We start from the raw sequence: 27,391 nt of genomic DNA, 5'->3' as shown, positions 1-27,391 counted from the left end.
CATAGATGGACAAATCAATACAGATCAGCACTTTGCAGTGCTGGACACCAAAGCCCTATTTATTGACTTCACTTTTGTTTCACTTTTCTCCCATCATGGAGCCCAAGGGGGCAAACTTAGAATTTCCAAGAGGTCTGCCTGGTAGCCACTGACCAAACTCAGACTTGCTTAGTTCACCAAGGTTGTTTTATCATGTGCCTTCTAACTGAAATCAAGAAAGGCCCATTATACATGGCTCACTTACTTCAGGGGCTTAGCTTCACAGTGGAGCTCCAGTGTGGTCTCCTTGTGTTTCTCTGGAGGCAGCCCACTGACTGCCCTGCTGCTGCTTGCTGAAGTCTGCAGGGCCTCTCCTTTCTCTGGTTCTCTGAACTCTGCCCACCAAGTGGGCCTTAAAGGCACAGATCTCAAGACTGTTGTCTTTATTAAAGTCCTTTAAATTGCTATTATATCGATATATCAGTTATTGCAGTTATACCAATATTGTACACCCCACAAATGAAAGAGGTCAAGCAATTCCCTGTACCACACACTACTAAAGTGCTTCAGCCCATATTCTCTCCCACACACTACTAAAGTGCTTCAGCCCATATTCTCTCCCACTCCACTCCCCCCACATTCATTCTCTCTCTTCTGCAGGAGAAGAGTGAGGCTTGGTTTAAAATAGAGACTTGTATGAAATAAAGTTTTTAAAAGCCCTCCTGATCATCGCAAAGGTCGAAAGTAGAGCAGGGGAAGTGGGGTGGAGCCAAAAGAGACAGTTCTTGAACTGTGCTTTGGAAAAGACTCATCTGTTATTATTATATTGAGATATTGATATCTTGATATGAGCACATAGAGAAGGAGGAAGGAGCTGACATCTTGGAAGTTGGGGTTGGGGAAGGCATGGGTGGAGCAGGGTAGAACTAGATAGATTGACTGTGGGTGGAGGGAAGATGTTCAGGGCAAAGCTGTGCTCACTGGCAAATCTGCCTGCTCTGGCAATGAGGCAAATTAAACATCATTTTTGCTTGCTGCGGAAAGAATGGAAAGTGAAAGCAGGGCTGCAGGAAATACAGCAGTACAAGAAATCTTGCTGCGACTGACATTCTTACCCATTGTGCAGCAGATTTCTGTCCATAATCCCTGAAAGTGTACTTTCCCCAGTAAGTAAGCAAGCCCCACTCAAACTTGATTGGACCTACTTCTGAACAAACGTGATTATGTCTGCACTGTATATTTTCTGCCATCAAATCCAAAGGTTCTGATGCCATGGGACCAGACTCTGACGTTACAAATGGTTGAACAAAACTCTTCATGTGACTAAGAACAGGTGGTAGCTATTTAGAAAAAAGGGTTTTGTATAAAGGAGTTTGTGCATTCTCTATGTTGGCTGTATTTGTGCAAGATGTATTACTTTGTATGAACTTCACAATGTTGAGACTCTTGGCTGCCACAAAATCATAAGTGCTTGGAGTCCGCTGGGGTAATTCATGACTGTATAGAGTTGTTTTAACCAAATAAAGTGTGCCAAGTAAGTGTTGTTTTACATTGCAGTGCCATTTTATGCAGAGCTACATCTTTCGAGCGCGTTGACTTAGAAAAATGTGACTCCACTGAGGACTGGACAGCTTTTTTCTTAGTTTGTTTTCTTTTTTCCTTAGGACCACTGCCACTATCAGGGATACGTTGAAGGAATGCCAGGTTCTGCAGTTGCTGTCAGCATTTGCTTTGGACTCAGGTAATGGATGTGTTCTTTTTATTTGCTGAATTTACCAGCTGTCACCTTTAACGGCACAGAGGAGAAACATTTGAAAAACAGCAATGAATACTAAAAAATGCAGGGCACATTAATTCAGGTTCCTTCATACAGCAACATAGGCCCCTTCCACACACGCAAAATAATGTGTTTTCAAACCACTTTCACAAGTGGATTTTGCAAGTGAATTTTGCCATTCCGCACAGCTTCAAAGAGCACTGAAAGCAGTTTGAAAGTGCATTGTTCTTCATGTGCGAAATGAGCCATAAGTTAGAAATTCAGCCACTTTTTCCTGTAATTTCAGGGTTTTTATCTGATAGAAGAAATGTGATGTTTCTTTCATCTGGCTGATGCATTTCTGGTAAAAATGACAAAATTTGTTGGACTCACCTGCCATTGTATCTTGGACATTATAATAATATATGTTTCGTGGTTTTGGGGACCCTTAATGGACATGGACATATTCTGTCCTCATGTGGAACTTGCCTTTATCTACCAGTTGTCATTTCAGAGGGAAAAATATTCAGTGCTGAGCTACAAGTGTACTTTCTGTCTCCTGGAATATATCAGATGGAGTTCTTCATTCAGAAATTACCTTTTGCAGATGTGGGAACTGTGACTGTGGCTCGAAAATGTGATTTTTTAACCAGGGCTTGAGCACCGCTTCAGTAGTGCAGCAATAGTGTGTTGTGCTGTCCTTCCTGGACTTTTCCACATAAGGGTACAGATTAGGGAAAGCATGTCTGAAATATACCTGAAATAAATATTTGGAAATATTCTGATACTAAAAGCAAGGAGAATGCCCCAGTCCGGTTCTGCATCCTCATGAAATTCACACGAAATGGCAGGTGTCTTTTTACAGGAGACCTTCCCTATCTTATCGCACATGAAATTGCCTCACCTTGAGCCAAAGTATTAGTCTATCAAAGTCAGTATTGTCTACACTGGCTGGCAGAGGTTCTCCATGGTCTCAAGGAAGTTTGTTTGAACTCTGCAACAAACAGGAGGTCTTCCCACTTGCAGTCTGAAGTGGACTGTGCCACATTCTGCTTCTGTGTCGTTGGATCAATCCTTGATGGCCTCCCTATGATGTCATATGACCTTTGTTGGGAGAGGGCTGTTTTCCCCAACCCTGAGAATGATTTTTGACATGTGAGGTAATGTAATCGCCAGGGGGCTGCTGCAAGTTGAGAACATCACCTATGGAATTGAACCTATGGAGTCATCTTTTGGCTTTCAACACATCGTCTACCGCATGGAGAATGTGAAGACAGAGCCCATGGCTTGTGGGGTTGCAGATCCAGATAGGAAATGGGAAGCAACAGACCATTCACACCACCATGATGTGTCTCAGCTTCTGAGAGTGAGTACTTCAGAGGAAGGGGTTGTTTCTTTTTATAGCTCAGAACTGAATTTATGTTTTTTCTCCTTGTTTCATGTTATTCTTTTGATTGACAGCCCTCTTTCCTACAAAACCCCCCAAAGTGGTTTGTGAATGAAGCAAAAAGGTGTGTCCAAATATGTTTAAAAATTCCTAATATGTTTTGTAGCATTTCTCTATAAAGTTCTGGTCACGAGCTGGAGCTTTACCAGACTTTTGTGGGGTTCTTTTTGCAGCCAAAGGTGAAGCTCTAAAAGAGCTTCAACCCACCCTTGGAAAATAACTTTTAAATTAATACCATCACAAGAAGTCACAGGCTATTCATGTCACACTGAAGCTCAGTCCTCCCCCCCTCCCAATTTTGCACTTAGGTTAAAGTATGCATAGTTATTCATATGTACTTTGCATATCTATTCTACTACAATGCAGTAGTCATTGACATGTTACACAATCCTTGCATCTTGTCCAAGTCTACCACAAAATATTTTTTATTAAAAACTCAGTTCACAAGAAAATGGTAGCCAAAATCAGGTTGGGACCATGGTGTGTAAGTAGAGGGTTCTTATGTCTTCCTGCCACCCTGTTTTTCGAACCTGGAATGGCCCTGGGTAGTGCTATTGGGTCTGCTGCTAGACTTGCTATTAGCCCACCCATGATCACCCCCTGCCCCCAATCCCCTGACTTCAAGAAACTGAGGAACAGGATTAAAAATGATTGCAAAATGGCCCCCATAATGATACTCGAGGAATTTCCCTTTGACAAAATGGAGGTTTCTTATTTTGCTCATCTTAACTGCAGCCCATTGACATCCAGAAAGAATGAGATGGCAGGGTCTGCAGCGGGAAGAAGGAATTGACGTAAACTGCCAGTTTGCTCTGGATCCAACCCCATTGTCTGTGAAAGCCAGAAAGCTGCTGCTTTGGTTTTGAGAAAGATCAGAAATTGATCTGGACGTGGGTGAAACTGCTTTGGTGAACATCAAGTTAATTCTATTGTGATTCAGTTTGATTGTTCTTTTGGGTTCTTGACAAATGTTGATCTCTCTACAAAAGAATTGTTGGGAGTGTTTTGGCTCTTTCTGTTTTGGGTGTGTATCTTAATAATGGACTGAGTACAAAGTGGAAACAGGGATTAGAATGACATCATTCTTTGGAATTTAGGCAAGCGATTCAGCTTACTGTAATGTTTTTCTCTCCTCCCCGACCCCCTTCACTTTTTGCAGAGAAAAAGAGGTGTCCTCCTACAGACAAGATACGTGGAGCTCTTCATAGTTGTAGACAATGAAAGGGTATGATTCTTCTGCACTGGCCGGCATAAACCTTTGCCCTTGTCCCAGTGGGAAAATAGCTTTGCCTGGTTTAGCAGTGCTGAAATGTTTGAAACACAGATCTTGCTGGACTTGAGTTTTATCCTCTGAGCAAGTGCTTTGCTGCTGGAAAGGCCAAATGGTTAACTTTCTTCACCCCTCCCCTCTGTGACTGATTGTAGCCCTTTTCGTGTCCTTACATTTCCTTTTCCTGTTAATCGCAGTCATTCTAGATAATCTGCTTGGAAAAGCTAACAGTAAGTTATCTCATTTGGAAATGACACCAAAGAGGTACCTCAAAAAAAATGCCTAACGTTTCATATCTTTAAAAAAAAAAATCCTTAAAACAATCTATTAACATATACATGAAACGGCACCTTTTCTGTTTCCTTTCTTTCTGATACACTTTGTTCTGCTATACAAATACCTGTTTTGTAGACGGGCAGCTTCTGGAGGCTTGTTAGCCATACCACAGACAGCTTATAACCACTATGGCTTGAGGTTTGGTACTTAAGCTGCCCGTGTGTTGTTCTGTTAAAATAATCTTGTTTTTCCTCTCATGCACAAGGCTTTTCCTTCCCTTGTAGTATGTGCAGCTTGGCAAGAATGAAACTGCTGTGAGAGAAGAGATGGTGCAGCTGGCTAACTACTTGGACAGTGTAAGTGAAAATATACGTGACGTGACAGTATTTTCAGCAAAACTACAAACCAAACGCCAGCAGTGCAAGACCTGGACATATCTCGATTCCCTCCTCCTGTTTATTCAGGGTCATGTGCTTTCTGAGCTTTTTTAAAATCCAAATTTTACACTGTCAAAAGTCAAATTTTGCAACTTTGAGCACTGGGGCATGCGGACAGCTCCCAGATTGATTCTCGCTTTGCTCAGTCACTCAGAGATAGAACTGTGCTTTCTGGACTGTGGTAACTCTTCTATTCATTTATTTGTTTGTTTAAGAATGTAAGAGCCGTGCTGGGTCAGAACTGTGGTCCATCTCCCCCAGCATTCTCTCTCACACGGTGGCCAACCAGTTACTCTGAAGGGCCAACAACGGGGCATAAAAAAATACACGACCTTCCGCTAATGTTGCCTCTTGACATTGGTGATCAGGACATTAGTGATCAGAGGTTTACTGCCTCTAAATAAAGGTTTCCTTTATTCACCATGGCTAGTAGCCAGGCCTAAGCTCCTTGAATCTGTCTAGTCTCCTTTTAAATCTGTCTGTGCTTGTGACCATCACTACATCCTCTGGCAGTGAATTCCACAGTTTAATCACTTGTTGGATAATGTTTGTTTACAATGTTTACATCCTGCTTTTCTAGCCAATCAGGGCCACCAAAGCAATTAAGAATTACAACAGCATAGTAAAAATACATTTTAGAACCAATTAAAAACAGAGCTTGTTATTTATATGTGCAATTAAGATCAAAATACAAGAATGAGGGATCATTGAGGGCGCACCAGACAAAACAAGAAAATCTTCACTCACTGGCCGAGGAGAGTGATAGAAGGGACAGGCAAATATCCCTGGAGAGGGTGTTTCATAATTTTGCTGCTGTGACTGATAAGCCCCTAAGATTTCCCTGTGTGATCACCTGTTGCTTAAAATCTCAGTGTACCCCCCAGACCAACTTTTTGAAATGGGACTTTAAAAAGCAAAAAAAAAAAAAAAAAAGATTAACCAGTGTATTTTGGATATAGAATTTCAAAATGAATTGATCCTTCTTCCAACTCTATATATAATAAAATCAAGGGGCGGGACTTTCTGCTGCTGCATATCTAACCACTGTTACTTTCTGCAAGTTCAGGTGGGCTTTTTCTAGAGCTTGTTTTATTGCTCTCTCAGGGGCCTTGCTTACAGGGAGATTTCAACATTGACCTATGGAAGCCCACCTTTGCCACTGTAGTGCTGGTACAGTGGAAACACTTGCTCATGTCTTACTTTATTGTGAGTGGTACAGAGACGATAGGACCCGTTTAGTTTTACCTCTGTTGCACGGAGCCTTCAGCCCCCTAGGACACACTGATGACTTTGTGGTAAACTATGATAAACTATTTGCTTGCTGATAAGGATGTCACAGTTTCTTATATAGAAGTGAAGCTCTGCTACAGTGCTTTGAAAATGCAGAAGGCTTTGGTTGGTAAATCTGCTAGCCAGAGGTTGTTGTGCAATATTTTTGTTCTGAGTTTTACTGTACTGGTCCATGACTGTATTAAATAAACTGAACAGAACTCTCAGTGTGTCCTTTTCTCAGGATGATGTAATTATTCCTGGCAGAGAGAGGGAAGTCAGTTTGCTGTAGGGACATAGAATGGTAGATGTATGCGACCTGCTGGCTTAATTTTTCAAAGCAGCCTTCAGCTCCTCCGGACTGAACAGAGTTCCTTACCACACAGTTTAGGAATAACTGAGATAACTAATTAACCTTGGTGAACCCCATACTAATTCCCACTTTTTTCTTCATGTCTTTCTGCTTTTCTAGATATACAGTATGCTGAATATCCGTGTCGTCTTAGTGGGCTTGGAGATCTGGACAAAGACAAATAGGATCAGCATAGAAGGAGGTGCAGGGGATGTTCTTTCTAACTTTGTCCAGTGGCGAGAACAGGACCTAATCTTGCGCCGAAGACATGACAGTGCACAGTTTGTTCTGTAAGAGTTCCCCATCCCCAGCCACTGTATCACTAAGAGCACTTAAAGGCCTGCAGGCAGAAATTAGGAGTAGGCTAAAGAAAGGGGTTTGGTTGCAATGTTGTTTATGGTTATAAATATGGGAGGTATATTTTATGTCCAGCAATAACTGATCATGCTTTTGCTTGCTTTTTGTTTTGATATATTTCAGAAAAAGAGCGTTTGGTGGAACAGCAGGAATGGCCTATGTGGGAACAGTATGTTCCAAAAGTCACGCCGGAGGGATTAATGTGGTAGGACGTGGTTTATTGCTTCTCTGTAAAATCAAAAACTGAGGTTATGATGTCTGTGGTGGAAACTGTGGGTTGAAATGAGCCTGTTGCGCATTTATTTCGAAGACCTTCCATCCTCCTAGCTTTCAGCCTTAAAACATGATACACACAACAACTCCTCAGCACGAGGTGAAAATACTATAAAATTATAATACAAGTTGCAGTACATCTATATAAAATCTACAAGCTGCCAAGAAAAGCAATCCTAAAAAAGTAATTGTCCATCTATACTGGTTTACATACTCTGTTTCATCCTGCCCGGGAAGTTCCTTAGCAGTTTGGAGCTGCTCCATTCTCATTCTGATGAAAGATGTCTATGCTCTTCACTGCCTATTTTTTAATCTGTGCGCTACAGTTTTTTTCCCAACATGCCCTATGCCTTTTGGCCTCCCTTTGCAAGAGCATCTCTTACCCCCTGCTGTGCTTCTTTAGTTTGTATCCATCTCTCCATAAGTGGTACTCTGGCTCAAGAAAGCACAGTAGTATTTAATAGTGCTAGTCACTAGGGATCCACAAGACACTTTGGCTCATTCCGCACATGCAGAATAATGCACTTTCAAACTGCTTTCAGTGCTCTTTGAAGCTGTGCAGAATAGAAAAATCCACTTGCAAACAGTTGTGAAAGTGGTTTGAACATGCATTATTTTGCATGTGCGGAAGGGGCCTTTGTTTCTTTGAATGAGACCTTATCCTGAAAAATCTGTCCTTAGGGTCAAACAACATGCTACTTCTTTATGAGGTGAATTTGGGTTCCTGGGACCCACTTTGCTTTTCCGGCAATCACAAAGCAGCTATGGGGAAAGACATTTTAAAAGTCCTTGGAATCCTGATTGGGCTTAGGAAGATGGCACAGTGGAAAGAGGAACTCTTGTCCGGCACTATGCCATTTTCTGAAATTGAAATGGCTGGGAGGGGAGTAATCATGGGCAACCTGGACCCAACTCATTAAAAAACATAACATGTAGTTTGGCCCTTAGTTAAACTATGGTTACTTTCTTTCACTTGCTTGTTTGTTTTCACTTCACCTTTCAGTTTGGACAGATGAGCGTGCAGATGTTCGCTTCCATTGTTGCTCATGAACTTGGCCATAACTTGGGAATGAACCATGATGATGAAAGAACCTGCACCTGTGAAATAAAGAACTGCATTATGAGCTCTGGAGCCTCGTAAGTAATGTTTGTGCTCCTGGATGGCTTTTGAGTAGCAGACTATAACTGCAGCCAATTAGGGAGGTAATGGTAGCCATGTGAAACCCAGGAATACCAGACACCAGATGTGGCCACTTTTTGTAGATGCCCCTTTTGTGTTTTTGAAACATGATTGTGAAGGCTCATATCTTGCTAGTTCTAATGCCAAGTCTTATGCAAAAGAAATCTCACAAAGTATTGCATAAAGTCCATGTTCACTGGAGAGCCAGCATGGTATAGTGCAGGGGTAGGGAACCTGCGGCTCTCCAGATGTTCTGGAACTACAATTCCCATCAGCCCCTACCAGCATAGCCAATTGGCCATGCTGATAGAGGCTGATGGGAATTGTAGTTCCTGAACATCTGGAGAGCCGCAGGTTCCCTACCCCTGGTATAGTGGTTAAGAGAGACAGACTCTAATCTGGAGAACCAAGTTTGATTCCCCACTCTTCCACACGAAGCCTGCTGGGTGACCTTGGGCCAGTCACAGTTCTGCAGAACTCTCTCAGCCCCACCTACCTCACAAGGTGTCTGTTGTGAGGAGAGGAAGGGAATGTGATTGTAAACCACTTTGAGACTCCTTCAGGTAGATGAAGACCTATTCTTTATCAGGCCCTTTCACTTTCTGCTCAGCTGTGTCTTGATCTGGAGGGTTCTCTGGATGTGTTTTCTGAAATGCTATTATTTTATGGCCTCATCTGTTGTGGGTTTGATAGTCACTCGCTCTCCTGTAATTATGTGATCGGGTCTTAGAAGATCTTTTATAGAATTCTCAGCACACTACAGTGCAAGTTTCACTGGGGCAGAATAAGCTATGGTGATAAAACTGATGTAACCTGACCGTGTGCTTTAGAGGCTGAGTGTGCCTAGGTTAAGGACTGTTTTTATGTTCTGTGTTTCAGTGGAGCCATGAACTTCAGCAGCTGCAGTGCAGAAGACTTTGAAAAGCTAACTCTGAACAAAGGTGGAAGCTGCCTTCTTAATATTCCTAGGCCAGAAGAAACCTATAGTCCTCCATACTGTGGCAACAAGTTAGTGGATGCTGGAGAGGATTGCGATTGTGGATCACCAGAGGTTGGCAACTGGGATTGCAAAGAGGCACCTCTTATTGGGGCAGTAGCGAATATTTGATGGGATTCCAGTTTGGGGTTGAAATCTGGCGTTTTCATTGAAAGAATGGGAGCTGCATGAGAACATAATTGTGCACTTGCATAGGTCACATTAACTTCTAGTGGGGTTTGATGGGCTGTGTCTAAAATATCTGGCCCATCTATTGCATGTTTATAGGCTTTTTAAAAGTGCTATTTTGTATGTTGCCAGCTTTAGTTTCGCTCGCTGGTTCTCTTCTCCTTTGAGCCATACCTTGCCAGCTATATGGAAAGCTATTTTTTTTAATGAGACTCTGCCACTTCACCAAGGCCAATATGTCTCTAAATACCGTATACTGGGGCCAGATAAACTGGAGACCTTCATTACTATTTGTAAGCTTTCAAAAGCATCTGGATGGTGGCTGTTGGACTGAACGGGCATTTTGTCTAATCCAACAAGAATTTTATTCTGTTCTTACATTCACAGAAAAAGTTTAAAAACTGATAGTAGTTTTTTAAGATGAAGGGGGGAAATTGCTGCAACAGTGGCTCTGCATGGAGATCATGCTGGCCATGCCCACCCAAGAGGCCAGAGGGCTGACTGCAGTGCGCAGCTGCACCGCCCTGCCAGTGGACTTCAGTGAACCTAGGAGGATGTGGCTCTACTTGGGCTGGCTCTCGAAATGTTTAAATAAAACCCTTAACCATGGCTAAATGTTGTATCTGCCTTAGCACTGGTCTGAGATGAGCTTACTATATTCAATGAAGTGTCTGCAGCGTTGAAAACTGAGAATGACCTCCTTTTTCCTCCGTTTTTTCCCCCTCTTTCCCTAACTTTTGAAGGAATGTAAATCCGATCCTTGCTGTGAACCAGGAACTTGTAAACTCCGCTCAGGAACTGAGTGTGCTTATGGAGACTGCTGTCTGAACTGTTATGTAAGACCTTCCTATCCTTAAGTGTTATAAGAAAAAGCTGAGACAAGGGGGACATTATACTAGAACTTAAGGCTGTAAAGTATGGTAAAGATAGCTTGGTCTGCATTAGAGCTACTGTGGGGTAGTGGCTAGTATGTTGGACTAAGACCAGGGAAACATGGGTTCATATCCATTCTCTGGGTAACCTTAAGTCTGCTGCTTTTTCTTTTCACCTGACGTACCCTGGTTATATGGCTGTAGACAGGGTAAAAAGTGTGGTGTTCGGACCTTGAGTTAACGGTAGGATAAATTTGTGATGACTGGAGTGGATGGGCAGGTTCATATGGGAGAGGTCTTTCCTTAAATTATGCAGGCTCCATATAGGACTTTAAAGGTCAAAACCAGCACCAGAGTCGGGGCCAGAAGCAAATTGGGATCCCCCTGCCAGCAGATTAAAGCAGCCAGAAGGAGCAAAATGGCAGTATGTGGCTGGTCTCAAACGTCCAAGAATTCTGTCCACGTCCTGAGATTGGGCACGCTGAAAGGTTTCCCACACAACAATAAGTGCTATATCATCCGCAGTTTAGAATACAGTTGAGGACTGTTACATCCAAAAGCTTGAAAAAATGCAATATTGAGACTGAGCTATGGATCGAGAAATACCTGATTCAAATCTTGCCTATTATGAACTCACTGCCTTAGGCAGCCCAGTCTGTCTCAGCTTGAGCATCCTCCTCCTTCCACCCATAGGTAAATAACATTATTATACTGTAGGAGCAGCAGTGGCATAGTGGTTAAGAGCAGGTGCACTCTAATCTGGAGAACTGGGTTTGATTCCCTGCTCTGCTACTTGAGCTGTGGAACCAGATTAGCCTGTGTACTCCAAAACACACCAGCTGGGTGACCTTGGGCTAGTGACAGCTTTTTGGAGCTCAGCCCTACCCACCTCACAGGGTGTTAGTTGTGGGGGGGGGGAAGGGAAAGGAGATTGTAAGCCCCTTTGAGTCTCTTTACAAGAGAGAAAATGGGGGGGGGGTTATAAATCCAAGCTCTTCTTCTTCTAAAGGTTATTGTGAATACCAACTGTTTTGTTTGTGCTTTTTTGCCTTGTTGTGGGGTGATGTTATTGGACTATTGAGTCTACATCACTGAATTTCTTTGAGTTTATTGCTGCACTGGAAATGAGTGGCAACTGACATTGGCCCCTATGTTTTTTGGTCCCATGCTAGTACCTTTCCCAAGGCACTGAGTGCCGAGAGAGTGCCAGTGAGTGTGACCTCCCTGAGTACTGCAACGGGACGTCCCCATTCTGCCCACAAGATGTTGCCATGCAGAATGGGCACCCATGCCACAACGACGAAGCTTATTGCTACAATGGGATGTGCCAGTATTACGACGCACAGTGCCAGGCCATCTTTGGCTCAAGTAAGGAGGATGGTTGTCTATCATCTTATTCCTCTTCGGTGAAAACACATACAAGTTTTGACTTTGTTGGTTTCTGCACAAACAGAGGCTGCAATTGTAATCAAGGAATTAGCATTTCTTTATGGATTTCATAGGAATACTAAAAATTTATAAGTTTGTTTGCTTCTTTTAAAGAATCCTTGGAATTTTAGTTTGGTGAATTGTGCAGGGAAGACTCCGTTAGAGAATTCTCATTCTTTGAATCAGTTATAGTTTCTAGGATTCTTAAAGATACCAGTTTCAGTGCTGAACATGCAGTTTCCACTGAGTATTTTGTTTATGCAGAATCCTAGAGGATTAGCAATCCTAACAGTGTTCCACTTTCCTGCAATTAGCTTGTCAGTAAGTTTGGCTTGTTTTGATTCCTCAGGCAGAAAATCTCAACCTCTCACTAATCCTTTTACTAATTAACACAAGGCACATTCCAGTTCCAGCACTGCCCATTTTCTACTGGTTTCAGTGAGATTTTTTGCTGGCTCCTGTTGACACTTGGGGCTAATTCTATCTTTCATTCTGCTGTCCTTTACATCTGAAAACTAGCACCTGAAGAAGATTCCTTTCCATACCTCATGGGAGACCTACCTGTGGTTTGGCTGAAGCATTTGGCCCTGATTGAGCAAGTTGCAGAAGCTTGGGCAACTTATGCACATGCGGGTGTGTGTGTGTGTGTGTGTGTGTGTGTGTGTGTGTGTGTGTGTGTGTGTGTGTGTGTGTGTGTGTGTGTGTATGAAGCAATAGAGTATTATTTATATTGTCTAAACTGGAGCCTTTGAGGCACTCATGCTGCTAAGTAGTCTGAAATTTGTGGTATGTATATATGCATGCATGTGGAAGAAGTGGTTTGTTTATTCAACAGTGGCATAAACCATTCTTGCTTGCTCAATTGCTTTATGTTGCTGTTCTTGCTACAGCACCATAGAGCAGGAGTCCACTCTCCAACATTGGTAAGCCTGGAAGCACTTCTGAAATTCTGAGAAAGATTGTGGAGCATCACCACAAAATGGCTACTGTGGGAGGCAGAATCAGTCACAAAATGGCTGCCATGGGCAACAATCCCGGAATGCTGAGAGATTCCAAGCCAAATATCTTACTATGATGGGAGCAGCTATTTCTGCATGGCCTCCTGGATTTTCAGAAGCTGCTGTTGCTATAATGAGGGGGAAGAAAGGCAGGATTGGTTCTTTGAAGAAGACACTTGTAGGCAACATAGCACCCGTGGGCACCAGGTTGTGGATCACTGCACTAGAGGAGCAAATTCATGTGCCACACGTGTGAGTGATGCACTGATTGCTAACCTAGTTTTCTAAATCTGTTTTGCAGAGGCAAAGACCGCCCCTGAGGTTTGCTTTTCGGAAGTGAATTCCAAAGGCGACAGGTTTGGAAACTGCGGTTATCATGGCCACGACTACAAGAAATGCTCAAGCTGGTAGGTTGATATGGCTTCACATGCAATGAATTTTTTGCAGCTGTTGTGGGTTCTGTTGAAGGACATATATAGGCTAGGAGTGTTTAATTGAAGGACATATATAAGCTAGATTGCCAAGGGTCAAACCAAGAGGTTGGGGGTGCATGCTTTGCACCAGAGTGCAAAGAACAGCAGTATTTGTTTCATCGCAAGTTTTCCACTGTCATATATAAACCAGCAAGTGGGTCGGTGGGACTATCATTCTTGCATTAAAACATGCATGCAGATGAGGGGAGGTGAATCTTCCCCCAGCTGCATTGCCTGCTGTCAGTTCATTATTTCCAGCAGTTTTCCTTGGTCCAGCTCTGATACCTGACTAGAATTAAGCATGACAGGGGGGCTATTTGCATCCTTGTGCACTTTTGATGCTATACTTCATTTGAGTCAGGAATGGGTTGTGCATAAACAAAATCTAGGTGCCCCAGGCCACATACAGTTTGGTCTGCAGAATGATATGAGATGGGCAAGTTGCTGTAGAAATAGGCAGCTAGGAGATGCATCGTTAGTCAATAATGAATTGCAAGTGCAGCATTTAGAAAATATGAAGAGTCCTGATGGATCAGATGAAATTCAGCTGGCTGTCCAGGCACTTTGGAAGGCCTATGAGCAGAGCACAGAGGCCAAAGAATGCCTCTGTTGTCGCCTCTCCCAGCAAATATTATTCAATTTGTACTATGGGAGGGGGAATAATGATAATTTAATTTGGTTTTGGTGCATATTATGTTTTTAAAATCAGTTGCAGTTTGTTTTTACTTCTGTTTTAGTTGTTTGTAGTTTGCTTCAGTTTTTAGCTGGTCCAGTGGGTTTCTGTGTTTGATTATATTGCTATGAGTGTTTTTTTTAAAGTGGGTTATATTCTTGTGACCTACCTTGGGCAGTTGTGGCAAAGAAGCAGCACCAAATGTCAAAAGAAACACACTGCCTCTGACAGTGGGCATGCTTTTTAGTCTCTTTGGACTTGCTGCAGTTAACTAACAAATAGCAAGGTAAATTCCCATTCGGCAGATAAGGTTCATGTGCCTTTATCTCGTTTTGTTTATCCATGCCAGTGACATACATAAACCCAGGCTCTCATCATGCAATTATACCAACATCAGTCTTGCTCTTTTGATACCTGATTCAAGGGTTACTGTCAGGGAGTGTCACTTTCTGTAAATCCCTAAATCATGCCAGCAATCATAACAGTAATTTAAAATGTCATGCTGCAGGAACGCCATGTGTGGGAAGCTGCAGTGTGAGAATGTGAAAACTCTCCCAGTCTTTGGGATTGAGCCTGCTATTATTCAGTCTCGCATCAAAGGCAGCGTCTGTTGGGGAGTGGACTTCCAGCTGGGGTCAGATGTACCAGATCCAGGGATGGTGAATGAAGGCACAAAATGTGCCCCTGGAAAGGTAAACCAGGAGATTTCTCTACATATAAACTCTGTTGCGCTCTGCAACGTTGTATGGGCTATTCAGCAGGCCCAGAATTTTGATTTGCAAACCCACCAGTTCATTGTGGGGCAACATTTAATCTCCGAAGAAAGCTTTTAGGAGTTAAAATTTGATTGAATGGTGAGTTGATTTTCAAGCTTGCAGCCCCGGTCATCATGAATTTGGGGTGTTGTGTGTTTATTTTTCCAGATATGTAAGCACTACCAGTGCGTAGATGTAGCTGTTCTGGGTTATGACTGTGACATACATGATAAATGTAATGGACATGGGGTAAGTAAAATAAAAATCACATATAAGTGTGTATTTCACCTGGGATGTAACACTGAGGTTTGTTTTGTCTGACAGTTTATAATAGCTGACTTACAGGCCAGAAGAACCACCCTTAAATTCCCAGCTCCTGAGTTTTGGATGAGCTGTCCTGGAATATTCACAAACATTCTGAGTTCCAAAAGAATGAAACAGGTAGCACAGAATGTTCACAAATGGACTTATTCGAGGAAAGTGACAGGTCAGTTGGACTAGAGCTTCACACTGGCCATGTGGAGAGGAATAACTATGTGGGCAAAGCAGGGAGGTTAAAAGACAAACTACACATGTCACAGTCCTTTCAGTGTGTCCAGGTCCATCTTGAGGACTTTCAATCAGATGTATGCTGCAAGTTCCACACTGGGAACTCACAGAAGACCAGTGCTGATCAGGATCCTAGCGCGCAAGTGGAGAATGCCTAAACCTTCCCCTCTGTGCTGTTGTCTTGACTGAAATCACCCTGGAGGAATGGGGTTTCCCATGTTGGAGAAACATATATATCCAATAAGCACAAATAGAGCAAGTAGTGCCACGTGGGCCAAGTTATTATGGTAGAGCTGAAGAAAAGTATCTCAGGTCCCACTGCTGTAATCTGTGATTTGAAATTTGAAATCCCTGGTTCTTTACAAAATTAGGTTAATAATATGCTTTTTTAAACAAACAGGTGTGCAACAGTAATAAGAACTGCCACTGTCATCCAGGATGGGCTCCCCCCTACTGTGACTCCAAAGGCTACGGGGGCAGCGTGGACAGCGGTCCTACGTATAATGGCAAGTATCCTAAGGAGAACTCTGTGGTGTGTCCCATCCTCCTGCAGTCAGTGGTAGGTGAAGGAACTGCAGGTGCAGGGCCTAGCTGCTTCCAAGTAGCTAAGTTCCGATTGGCTAACTTGGTGGTGGCTGACTCTGTCTCTTAGGTTTAACTTTACAAGTGGAAGTGGAACTTGGGCTTTGATTTATCTGCCTTTGGAAACTTCTGGCTGCTGTACTTTAAGGTGGGGTGAAATGTGAATCTTTCTAATTCTGGGGCTTGTTCTCTTGGGCCACTTTTTGCAAGAGCAACTGTATCCAAGTTAAAATAAGATTATTTCCAAATATATGCATTTATTAAAAATGTGTATCCCACCTTGGCCTTGATAACTAGACTGGCTTAAGGCAGTTTTTAAAAAAAATCAGAATTAGAAAGCATACAAATATATATAACAACACATTTTAAAATCCATGTGGCAAATAAGTCCAGATACTAATCCACAGACATTTTCACTAGTTTGCCTGTTTACATATGCAAATACAGTCATGTGGGGCAACAAAGACTTGAAAAGGGGTGGGGGGAAGTATCTCTTTCTGGTCATGAAACATCATTCTTTATTTACCAAAGGCAACTAGCCAAGTAGCTACTTACAAGCCTGTGCAACACGCTCATCCAGAGAAAACGGTTTTAAATTATTGTTGAAAAATTCAATGTTTAACATAAGCTAATTGAAGATAGCACCTTTTTGGACTGATGGCTTATTAACTTTAGAATCTGAAAAGATTATTCTATTAATGTTACAGTTATTATTTTACATTTTAATAAGTTTAGGGCCCACTAGTCAACCAACAAAATTACCTTTAAATCACTATTCTTCAGGTTTCTTTCACCCCTGCTTACATCTCCAACCTGCCCTGTTCCATTCCTTAAACACCGTTCTTACAATTTAAATCCTCTCTAAAGTTTCTCTTGATTTAAAAAGTCAGATGTTTTCTTACAGACCTTTTACGCTTTCCACCCCTGCTTTTACCACCATACATACAACAGAGATGTTTTCAAATAAGCAGGAAGGATTAAACGACAAAGAAGGGGAGAAAAGAGGGTCAGGGAGAAAAAAACAAGAAGGGCAAAGAAAGGGGGGAAAGTATAAAGAAAAACCAACAAAAAGCCTGCTTTTCCTGCTGTATGGATTTCCCCATATTTCTTTAAAGCTCTCCTGCATATCTGGATTTTTATATGCTGCTTCTTCCTTGGCTGAGGTTCTTTAAATGAAGGCAATTTATCTTGGGGCGTCTTTAGAAACAAAGCCCAAAGGTAAACATTGCCTGGACAGCAAGTGACTTGTTGCAGATCGTATACATCTGCTGTGTCACAGAGGTGTGGCTGGTGAAGGAGGGTCTTGCTTCTAGCTTCCAATGATATTGCAACATTGCTGCCTAATATATTTATTATTTGAGAACAGACTCTGCACTGCATGTTGCACTCAATGCAGACAATAAGGCAACCCCTTCCCCAAAGGCCTTACGTTATCGAAGATCGATCCAGAAACAACCGCAGACAGATAAAACGAACCCGAATCAACAGCTGGTAGATAATACGTACTCAGTTAAGCAGCAGACCGATACTTTGTACCCTCTACAGCACCCAGACTATGTACCCGGCTATTACCCGGGTAATAGCTCAGGTTGGTAACTATTTAGTTCATTTTCCAAGTCATGCTGTGCAATCTTAGTCTCTCCTGAAGAATACATTAGATTGATGGGCTACTTTTAGAAAACAGGTCTTGCAGGGATGTGGTACACATGTGGGAAAGAGGGGGAAATTTTAATATAGAATAATAGCATTTTGAGGAGGTTATTGAAAGGTAGATGAAGAACTGAGAGCCAGTGTGGCATAGTGGTTAAGAGCAGCAGGCTCTGATCTGGAGAACTGGGTTCAGTTCCCCACTCCTGCACCTGAAATTTTCTGAGTGACTTTGGGCCAGTCACAGTTCTCTCAGGACTCTCTCAACCCACATGGAGGAAGGCAATTGCAAACCACCTGCAAATGTCTCTTGCCTTATGGCGACTCTTTGTGGCCACCATAAGTCAGTTATGACTTCCGAGTACACACACACACCCAGAGAGAGTTGAAGAAATAGAATGATTAAGCTGAGGTGACACGGTCCAGGGAAGAGCTGTAGCCATCTGGAGACTGTAGCAAACTGATCTCCTTGCTTGTTCCCACCTTTCCTCTGAATTCTATCAAAGATATTGTCCAGCCCACCTATTAACATATGCCTCACAAGGCCTGCGGTCCGTGTCGCTGCTTTCAGAGGTGAAGTGGTTGGTGATTAGAGACAACACCTCACATCTGGGATGCCCTCTCCTTTGAGGATTGCCTGGCGCCTACATTATTCTCTTTTAGGCACCGGGCCAAACCACTTTTGTTTATACAAGCTTTCAGTTAAGGGGTTAATATTTTAAAATCGTTTTATAGTGCGCTCTGAGGGCCTTTCCGCACAGGCCAGTGAAGCAGCTGCACACCGGTATACAGGATACTGGTGGAGCCCTGGGGCTGTTCACACGCTTCCATGCGGGGGTCCCAGAGCTGCCACAGCTCACGCCTTCGCGCTGGTATTATTGTCTTCATGGAATATTTGGGTGGGGGATGAGGCAGAGAGGGAATGACTTACCCAAGGCCATTTGAATGAGTTCATTGCCGAGGAGAGATTCGAAGACATCTTAGCTACAGCAACTTTCTTCCCTATTGAATTCATTGCTCATTGTTTTGGCTGAAGTGATACTAGAAAAGATCTAGTATCATACTTCTTGGAATCATAAACGAGGACATGACAGGACACAGCTATATTTGTATTTATGTGCCCAAAGGTGGTAAGGCTTAACTTGTTTTGGAAGAATGTAACCGAAAATAACACATTGGCTACTACTGATAACCATAGAGAGCCTTCTAACCTTCACAAAGACACTACTACTTGTCTGTAGCATTCTTTCAGTACCTGGGTTCTTCTTTGTTAATCTCTGAGTGAGGGAGAGAATGTAGGTGAGTTGAACAAGACTCTCTACTGATATCCAAAGCAGCTCTCAAAAATGTGTCTGATATGATTCACAGGCTCCTGTGTGACCCAGTCCTTTCTTCTGTTAGATGACTGGAGTTTTAGACCTTGACTCTAAGCTTTGGCTTATGATTAGCATTGTGTTTAGTATGATTAGTATTGTGCTTATGTAGCGTTTGCATGTAGCATTTGCATGTAGCATGTAGTAATATGATTAGTATTGTGTTTTATGCAGCATTTGCATCCTTCGAAGTGGCTCACATTCATTTTCTTGTAATTTTTATCACATCCCTTTCAGGTGGTCCACTATTATTCTGTCTGTTTTGAAAGAATGCAGTTTCCCTGAGGCCATGCATTGAACTCGTTAGAGGAGAGATCTGAACTAGTGACTTCCTGGAGTAGAGTTCAGTCTCTCAACTCTACCAGCAACCAATTTAGGATGCTGCAAAGTAACTGCTGAGGATTATGTATACTCCTCTGCCCCCCTGATTGTGTTCCATTTGCTCTCCTGAAACTCCCACTATCTCACCTCTTGCTTCAGCTATCACAAGTGCAACTTTATTTGAGCTTCTGATGCTGAACAAGAGGTTGGAGAGGTTCCTGTTCCTGCAAGGCATCGCCATGACCATTGTATAGGGACCATGGCCCAGGGAATAGCTTAGATCATTGTATGTGTTTTGTGTGTGGAAGGATCCTTGGTTCTCGAGTTGAAGGATCTCTGATATCAGGTGTTAAAAAGACCATGTTTGCTTGAGACCTCTCATCAGTTGGCATAAGCAGTACTCCACTAAACTGATCTAAATAAAACAGCTTCATATGTTCATTGTTTAACAAAAGACTTTGAGTTAGGCCCAAGCACTAGCATCCAAATGTAAGAATGGAGCCACTGGTCAAACCAATGTGGCTAATTCTGCTTGCTGCTACCTCATTGTAGAGGCTATGGGATAATTCAGTCAGTGAACATGAGCTGGTATGTACACACCAGTTATCACTGTGTGGGTGCTGCTCGTATCTTCAGGACTGCTGCAAGCCTTTTAGCCAACACTGTTGTGCTGGGGGCTGCCTGCAAGGACAAGCCAGGCCCTTGTGTGCTGTGGCAACTCCATTTCTGTTCTTGTTTGTCACGTGAACTTGAAAAAGCTTTGCAAGAGTGAGTTTAGGAAAAAAAATAACCAAAACTGCTTCTCATCTTTCTCTCCCCCACCCCAGGAATGGACGAGACAACAAAAAATTGGGTATTTGGATTCTTCTTCGTAGTGGTTCCTATACTGCTCATTCTGCTGTTCTTTCATTTAACAAAAGACAGTTGGGTTCATTCCCTAATGCCACTGGTAGAGCAATGTAGGTGAGTATTCCTCACTCCTTCCTGATCCTCCTCTCTAACTCTTAAATGATTAGCATTTGTACAACAGTCTCAAGTGTTCAGAGCACTCATAATCATAACCTTACTGTTATCCTGTAAGGTAGGGTTGGAAGAAGAGGAGTTTGGATTTGTACCCCGCCCCCTTCTCTCCTGTAAGGAGACTCAAAGGGGCTTACAATCTCCTTTCCCTTCCCCACCCCCACCACAAACACCCTGTGAGGCGGGTGGGGCTGAGAGAGCTCCGAAGAGACTAGTCCAAGGTCACCCAGCTGTTGTGTGTTGGAGTGCACGGGCTAATCTAGTTCCCTAGATAAGCCTCCACAGCTCAAGTAGCAGAGCGGGGAACCAAACCCAGTTCTCCAGATTAAAGTGCACCTGCTCTTAATCACTCCACCATTGCTGCTACTACAGTATAATAATGTTATTTACCTATGGGTGGGAAGGGGGCGGGATGCTCATGCTGAGAGAGACTGGGCTGCCTAAGGCAGTGAGTTCATAATAGGTAAGATTTGAATCAGGTATTTACTGATCCATAGCTCAGACTCAATATTGCATTTTTTCAAGCTTTTGGATGTATCAGTCTTCAACTGTATTCTAAACTGTGGATAATATATGCTGTAAATCTCCCTGAGCCCACGTGGGGAAGGACGCCCTATAAAACAAACATACAGTCACTTTAAAGCTTTGGAAGGAGTTAGTGGTGTAATTCAATATTTTTATATTTCTGTTTATTGAGATGTTGGGGTGAGCCAACAGTGATTGCAACTCCAGAGCCTGTACACACGGAATACCCACCGAGTCTTCCCTATTCTCCAAGGCGTGCATCTGTTCAAATGGTAAGAGATGGTGGAATATGATTTTAGCATGCAATTATGAAAAGAGCTGGGAAAGGAGAGCTCAGTCACAATCAATGGGAGCAGTACAAGCAGAGCTCTGTAAATGGCAAGTGTACCCCTGTTTAAATATGTCTTTTGCCACCAATTACTGGAAATTGTATCTTGGAGAGAATGCTGAGAATTTTCTTATGCAATCCTCAGCTCCCTCACAGAACTAGTTCCTAGGCTTCCCGGAGAAGGGGGAGGGGATTGCCTTTTAAACTGGTTTAAGTTGGTGGCCTTGAAAAGCATGATGTTTTTTTTAAAATGGGGGTTGGAACTCTTGAAGCTGTCTTATATTGTGGCAAACCATTTGCTCATCCAGTCTACTGCTGCCTACTTTGACTGGCCGCAGCTTTCCAGGGTCTCAGACAAGGAATTATTATTATTATTCATTACATTTGATAACCCGCTCACCCCCAAATGGTCTTTCTAATCACATGTTATCTCCCCCTTTAACTGGAGATGTCACTGGAATGTTCTGTGAAAAACATAACATGCATTGGCTGTAGTTGAAATGTCATTCCTGTATTTGAAAAAAGAAGTAATTTTTATATAACAACAAATATAGGTGATAGATTACAAATATTAATTAACTAATTAATCCATTAATTAATCCATTAATTAATCCATTAATTAATCCATTAATTAATCCATTAATTAATAAATATCCCAGAAGGGCAGTGTACAACACAAACTTCCCCACAAAAATAATTAAACCCAACCCCAACAAGTGAAGCAAATGGCTAATACAAATAAATAATTTAATAATAATAAATACACAACTCTATTTGCTATGAGCTAAAAATCCATTAAAACAACAGTTAATACAATAAAACGGCGTCCAGCAAATATCTGAATTTAAATTTAAAACTCTCCCAGAGAGGGGAAAACGGTGGGTCCCATTGATGTTAAGGGACCCCTGATAATATATGTGTGTGATGGATTATATATAATATATATGTGTGTGTGTGTGTGTGTGTGTGTGTGTGTGTGTGTGTGTGTGTGTGTGTGTGTGTGTGTGTGTGTGTGTGGTTAGATAACTGGAGAGGATCACCATGTAGCCTGTGGGGTAGAGGGGGATGTGAGAAAATGACAAGGTCTGAAAATGACATGGTTAGTTTAGGGACGGATTTGGAAGTTTGCCTGATAGATGCCGTCAACTCATGACACCAATGCAACAATCTTTTGTGAGTTACCTTTTCATAATACCGGTTTCCTCACAGAACTTGCATCCAAATAAATGCCATGTGCCATCATACACAGTTAATCCGCAGCCTGATTGTGAGCCTGGTAGTTACACTTCTCCTCTTCCTTCTCTGCAGCACATGGAACAGCAGTGTATACCGCAGAGGTCAGTATAATGACAAAATGGAGAAAGATTCAGTTGTAATGTGAACTCTTTTGCTTCCTATCCCTCATTTCTTCCCCCCCAGCTGTACTTTCCTGCTCACCAGCTCCACCTGTTCTTTCAGCTCTTAAATGTTGCTCATTCACCTCATTTTATTGTGACCCACGCAGACTGCCTGCTTGATCCTCACCATTCTCTCTGGCATGGCAAGGAGGGTGAAGCATGTGGACATGGAGAGAAGCTGGAGTTGGATGTAACCTTGGCTTCTCCTGGGGTCTATTGCCACCGTGTTTTACATGGCATCTTTGGTTGTTACAACAGCCTAGGTGCTGCCCAAATTCCCTTCATTTTTTTACAGTTTCTGTGCATATCAGAAAATAGTTCACAATTTAACTTTTAAGGAAAAGGTACCCATTTGAGTGGACATGGGAGCAGAGAGACTTTATACTTTAATGTTGCACATCATGTATCAGATTTTGAACCTGGCCTACGCAGTGTGTACTGAAAACCCCACACAATGGGACCAGGTACAGATTGGGGCAATGTTTGTAAAAGTTTGGGACAGCCCCCAGGTTTGCACAGACATCCAAAAATGGGGGTTGGGAGTTGATTGGAATATTAAAGCTTTTAAAAGATAGCTTGCAGGAAGAAAAACTGAGATCTTGTGATTATGGTTCAAGATAGCTGCCATTTTAAGGGCTGCTTAGCCATCCCATAAACAAAATCCAGCATCAGTAGCCAGAAGGCATCACTGCTGGCTGGGCCAGGAGGAGGAGCTATTCCAGTGATAGAGGTGATGGGTGAAGGGAAGGGGTTGGGGTGGGGATCGTAACAGATGAACCACCAGGTGAGCCAGACAGGTGGAGGAAGAGGTGTCACTGAGAGTGGGTGTACATGCCGGCCTAGCAATGACTGGGAAAGCAATAGGAAAAGAATAAGTGAGGGTGGGTGGGTGGGGGGTGCAATTGTCACATGAGCTTGGTGGAAGAAGTAGGTGATGTATTCTTTTGTGCAATTTGTGGGGCAGACTTCTGTATAGTTTTGAGGCTATATTTAAATGTATGTATCTATTTCTATTCTGGTTTGCAACTATAGTAGGAAATGAAAAAGAAGAAAAAGGCCATATTTTCTAACAGTGAGTGGTAGTACTTATAAGTTAATCATAATTGTTTTATTTCTCAAAGACTTGAGAATGTTTACTCTTGTATGGATCTTGTACTTATTACACACTCAGCAACATTACGAGATGGTGGCGGTAGGGATCAGGGCCTTTGCCTATCATTGGTAAAGCCCAATGATAGTAGTGTAGTATTTTGTGTAGAACTGGACACTGTCAATCAGAGCCTTGTTGCTGCTACTCGTCTGGGTTGTTACTGTCTGCTGTCTCTCTGGTGGAAAGAAGCTTTGGGGAATGATGAGAGCAATAAGGAAGAGCAGGAGCAGCCATCTCTACAGTGGTAGTTTAAGTGGTGGCCATTTCTGAAGGAAGTTTCTCTGATGGTTTTCAAACAGAACCAGCACTGGTGGCAGTGGTGGCAGTGGTATGGTGGTGGTGGAGAAGCTAGGGCACTGGCATGTTGTGTTCAGACTACCAAGAAATAGTCCACTTGAGCTACAGTCAAATCACATGATTGAAAAGCTACGAGAATGTCATCTCAGCTTTAACAGGGAAATGAAATTGTTGCCATAACGTTTTATCATCTCTCGCTGTTTAAAATAAATCTTACCAGTGGCAGCCATTGAAATGACAGCCTATGTGCTAGATTTTTTTTTTTTGCAATGAAAAAAAATTAAACTATTTCAGACCTGCCTTGTGGTAAAATAGGTACGCTCCAGCGCTTTACAATGTCAACAACAGCAATGCAAGATGGTGCCCTAGTGTTCATGCATGTCTGTTTACATGCATGTGTGCTACAGTCAAGATCCATCCACACCTGTCCAAAAGGATTGACTTTTAAAAAAAAAACTTGGGGAAAAGACATCAATTTCTGCAAATCACAATTATTGTGCATGTATGTTTGAACTAGCAATGTTTTAAAAAGACATTCTCAACCTCTTGCTGGAAGGCAAAATAGTCCATAATGGGTTTACAGGGATGAATACCAGAAAGTATGGATTATCCTTGGTAATAGAAAGGATTGGAGTTTATGCAATATATTTATTTACTTAAAGGCTAATTGATTAATCATTTAAAAAGCAGATGATTAATCAACGGTAGTATTTTTAATTGTGAGACCGTTGCTTGATAGTAAAACAATTCTCCATCTTCCTTGCAGGCCTCCACCACCAGTGCTGAAGAAGACAGCTCAGGAACACTATCACCCTTCTCGGCCAGCACCATTGCCACCTGTATAACTTTCAGTTTTCTTTCATGAACTGACCTGTTCACCAGGATGGAGCTTTATCTGTCTTGCATCAAGTGGCCCTTGTAACTCTTCCTTCTCCCTTGGCACTGGATAAGGAAAACAATGAAATGCAAAACCAAGGAATGTAAACTAATCAAGCGAAAATACCTCTACCAAAGCTGCAGAAACTGAAATGAGCAAGCCTGTGAAGACTGTCTGTACAAACTGCAGTGGGCTGGACCGGTTGAAAGCGGATCAGTCTAAACATTTTTTTGGTGTAACTATCTCTTCATTCTTATGATTAAATTTAATCACAGGAAACTCATATTTATTCACAAAGCATAACAAATGGGTGAAGAAGTCAGCATTGCTAGCTCTGGGTTGGGGAATACCTGGAGCTTTTGGGGATGGGGCCTGAGGAAAACAGGATTTGGGGAGGGGAGGGATTTCAATGGGGTAATTTTTAGAGCCACAGTTTGGAAAACCCCTCATTGCGTTTAATCCAAATTTACTTTTGTTGAATGGGTCAAGCTCTGGAACAGACAGTCCTGCAAGTTTGAAACAGAACTTGGCTGTGGACAGTACAGCCACCTACTTTCACCATCTCCAGAGAACTTCTGCACTTTTAAGAAAACAGTTTCCTTTATAATGGGCAGTCCAGCTGAAGCATAGGGAGGAGGCACAAGGCAGATGGTGGAACCAGCATTTGACTTGTTAGAATGTATGTCATTCAGATTGAAAACCAGGTTTGCAGTGTAGCTGAGGGACCTGCTATGACTTCTCTTTTCATGTAACATCTGTCTTCACCCATAGTTGCTGTAGGGGCCGGCATGAAAAATTGCAAATCAAAGTGGGCCAATACGTTGTTGTCAAAGGCAGCGTAAAATTCTTCAAATGTTTCTGTCTTGCGGCAACCAGATTTGTCATTTCTGTGCACGTGGCTAAAAGGCATATGTTGACGTGCGAAGCAAAATTAGTCTGCTTCTCAAAGGAAGATGAAATGTGTTTTTAATGTGCTTGCACCCGTTTTAATGGTATGTGAGACAGTGTTCAATTTTATGTATAGTATTAACATAAAAACAGACGATTTTATGCTGGCTGACACTGAACTGTAGATAATAAAGGATGTTAGGGAAATTTAACATTTTTGTTAACAAATAGAAGCACAACAAATGATTCTAATTTACCACTAATCATTTATCAAAATTAAGATATGAGAAAGTTACCTTCCTTAGGTCTAAACAGGGGGTGAGGTAGGTTCACAAGGCACTTCTATTCATCTCCTATGAACTCGCTGGAATCCTAAGCATTCTAGCTTTGAATTTTTAAAATAAGTATCTATCTTTCACGATTGCAGAGGAATGCTTAAAAATGTGATGACAGCCAGTGCTGAAGAACTGGAACTGAGAAAAATAAAGTAAAAAGAAGCACAAATTCATTGCAAGTCAGTTCCCATGGCTCCAGTGTCTGTGTATCAAGACTTTTTTCAGGGCTGTTTTGTATTTTTCATTTTTGGGGATAGCAGCTTCCAAATCACTCTACTGTAGAGCTGTCATGTGTCTCCCAACTACAATTTGGCATTGATCAGGTTCACAAAAAATGCTATGCAAATGATGCTAATGACATGAAATTAAAGTATGCAAATTAGCAGCAGCCTTTCAGCTTACCATAGATTTCTTCCATGTGGCCTTCAGCAGTCCATGCCAAGATAATACTGTTAATTTTTAGGTATATTACAGTAAATGTGTGGTTTGGATGTAACAGCTGGTGACTGAGCATATTAACCTGGTGGGTAGTATGGGCTGTCTCTGGCTATCCACATTCTCGAACTCTGCACAATTATTGTAATATATTTAGTCTGAGAGCATCGGTATTGGTGCAAAATTCACTTTTATGTAATGCCCTTGAAAATGTTATGAGCACTTTAACCTCTAGCAGCCTGCTGAAGAATTCAGTATACATATCTTTTTGAAAAGTGTTGCTTTTTTTTTGTCAGGATGTTTACACTGGCTAAATCTTTTGGATTGAATTGCAGTCAATCTTTGCACCATTGATTAAGCCAGATTTTTAAATTATATCTGCTAAAAAGATTTCCGTTAGACCAGGAGGTGTAGATTGATATTTTACTGAGGTGATGGGACATCTTGGTGGCTATACATAGATATAGTATATTGTTTGTTCATAATGGGTAACGACTGTTAAGAAAGACACGTTTGCTGCACTAGCTACCGTGAGTGAAAAAAAAAATACTTACTAAATTATATTAAGACATTCCCATTTAGCAGTAGCTGTTTGGCATAAACTTGTTTGGTAAATTCCTCTATAATTCTTGCCAAAAAGTCTTTAATGGTGTTTGTATATATTCACGTATATGTCTGCATTTGCAATAATAAAATACTTGAACTAT

The 27,391-nt window shown here is 42.1% G+C and overlaps 1 protein-coding gene across 2 annotated transcripts in view; it reads left to right on the top strand.

Annotated features, from left to right (window-relative positions):
* The window catches only part of ADAM9 (ADAM metallopeptidase domain 9), a 55,716-nt gene extending 28,325 nt beyond the window's left edge, over positions 1 to 27,391 (top strand). The window contains exons 5-22 of one of the 2 annotated variants that reach the window (XM_048482970.1): positions 1,644 to 1,720; positions 2,912 to 3,101; positions 4,342 to 4,407; positions 5,013 to 5,084; positions 6,907 to 7,076; positions 7,267 to 7,348; positions 8,420 to 8,553; positions 9,476 to 9,647; positions 10,505 to 10,597; positions 11,806 to 12,001; positions 13,361 to 13,466; positions 14,714 to 14,897; positions 15,129 to 15,209; positions 15,910 to 16,015; positions 20,260 to 20,395; positions 21,150 to 21,249; positions 22,515 to 22,642; positions 24,916 to 27,391. In XM_048482970.1, the coding sequence (XP_048338927.1) occupies positions 1,644 to 1,720; positions 2,912 to 3,101; positions 4,342 to 4,407; positions 5,013 to 5,084; positions 6,907 to 7,076; positions 7,267 to 7,348; positions 8,420 to 8,553; positions 9,476 to 9,647; positions 10,505 to 10,597; positions 11,806 to 12,001; positions 13,361 to 13,466; positions 14,714 to 14,897; positions 15,129 to 15,209; positions 15,910 to 16,015; positions 20,260 to 20,395; positions 21,150 to 21,249; positions 22,515 to 22,642; positions 24,916 to 24,994 (2,172 nt within the window). In that variant the 3' untranslated portion in view covers positions 24,995 to 27,391. The remainder of the gene's footprint in view (positions 1 to 1,643; positions 1,721 to 2,911; positions 3,102 to 4,341; positions 4,408 to 5,012; positions 5,085 to 6,906; positions 7,077 to 7,266; positions 7,349 to 8,419; positions 8,554 to 9,475; positions 9,648 to 10,504; positions 10,598 to 11,805; positions 12,002 to 13,360; positions 13,467 to 14,713; positions 14,898 to 15,128; positions 15,210 to 15,909; positions 16,016 to 20,259; positions 20,396 to 21,149; positions 21,250 to 22,514; positions 22,643 to 24,915) is intronic. The other variant, XM_048482971.1, reaches the window with a different exon arrangement.

The sequence above is a fragment of the Sphaerodactylus townsendi genome, unplaced genomic scaffold, assembly GCF_021028975.2.
Source record: "Sphaerodactylus townsendi isolate TG3544 unplaced genomic scaffold, MPM_Stown_v2.3 scaffold_32, whole genome shotgun sequence".
Taxonomy (NCBI): Eukaryota; Metazoa; Chordata; class Lepidosauria; order Squamata; family Sphaerodactylidae; genus Sphaerodactylus; species Sphaerodactylus townsendi.
This window is presented reverse-complemented; position numbering and strand designations above follow the sequence as displayed.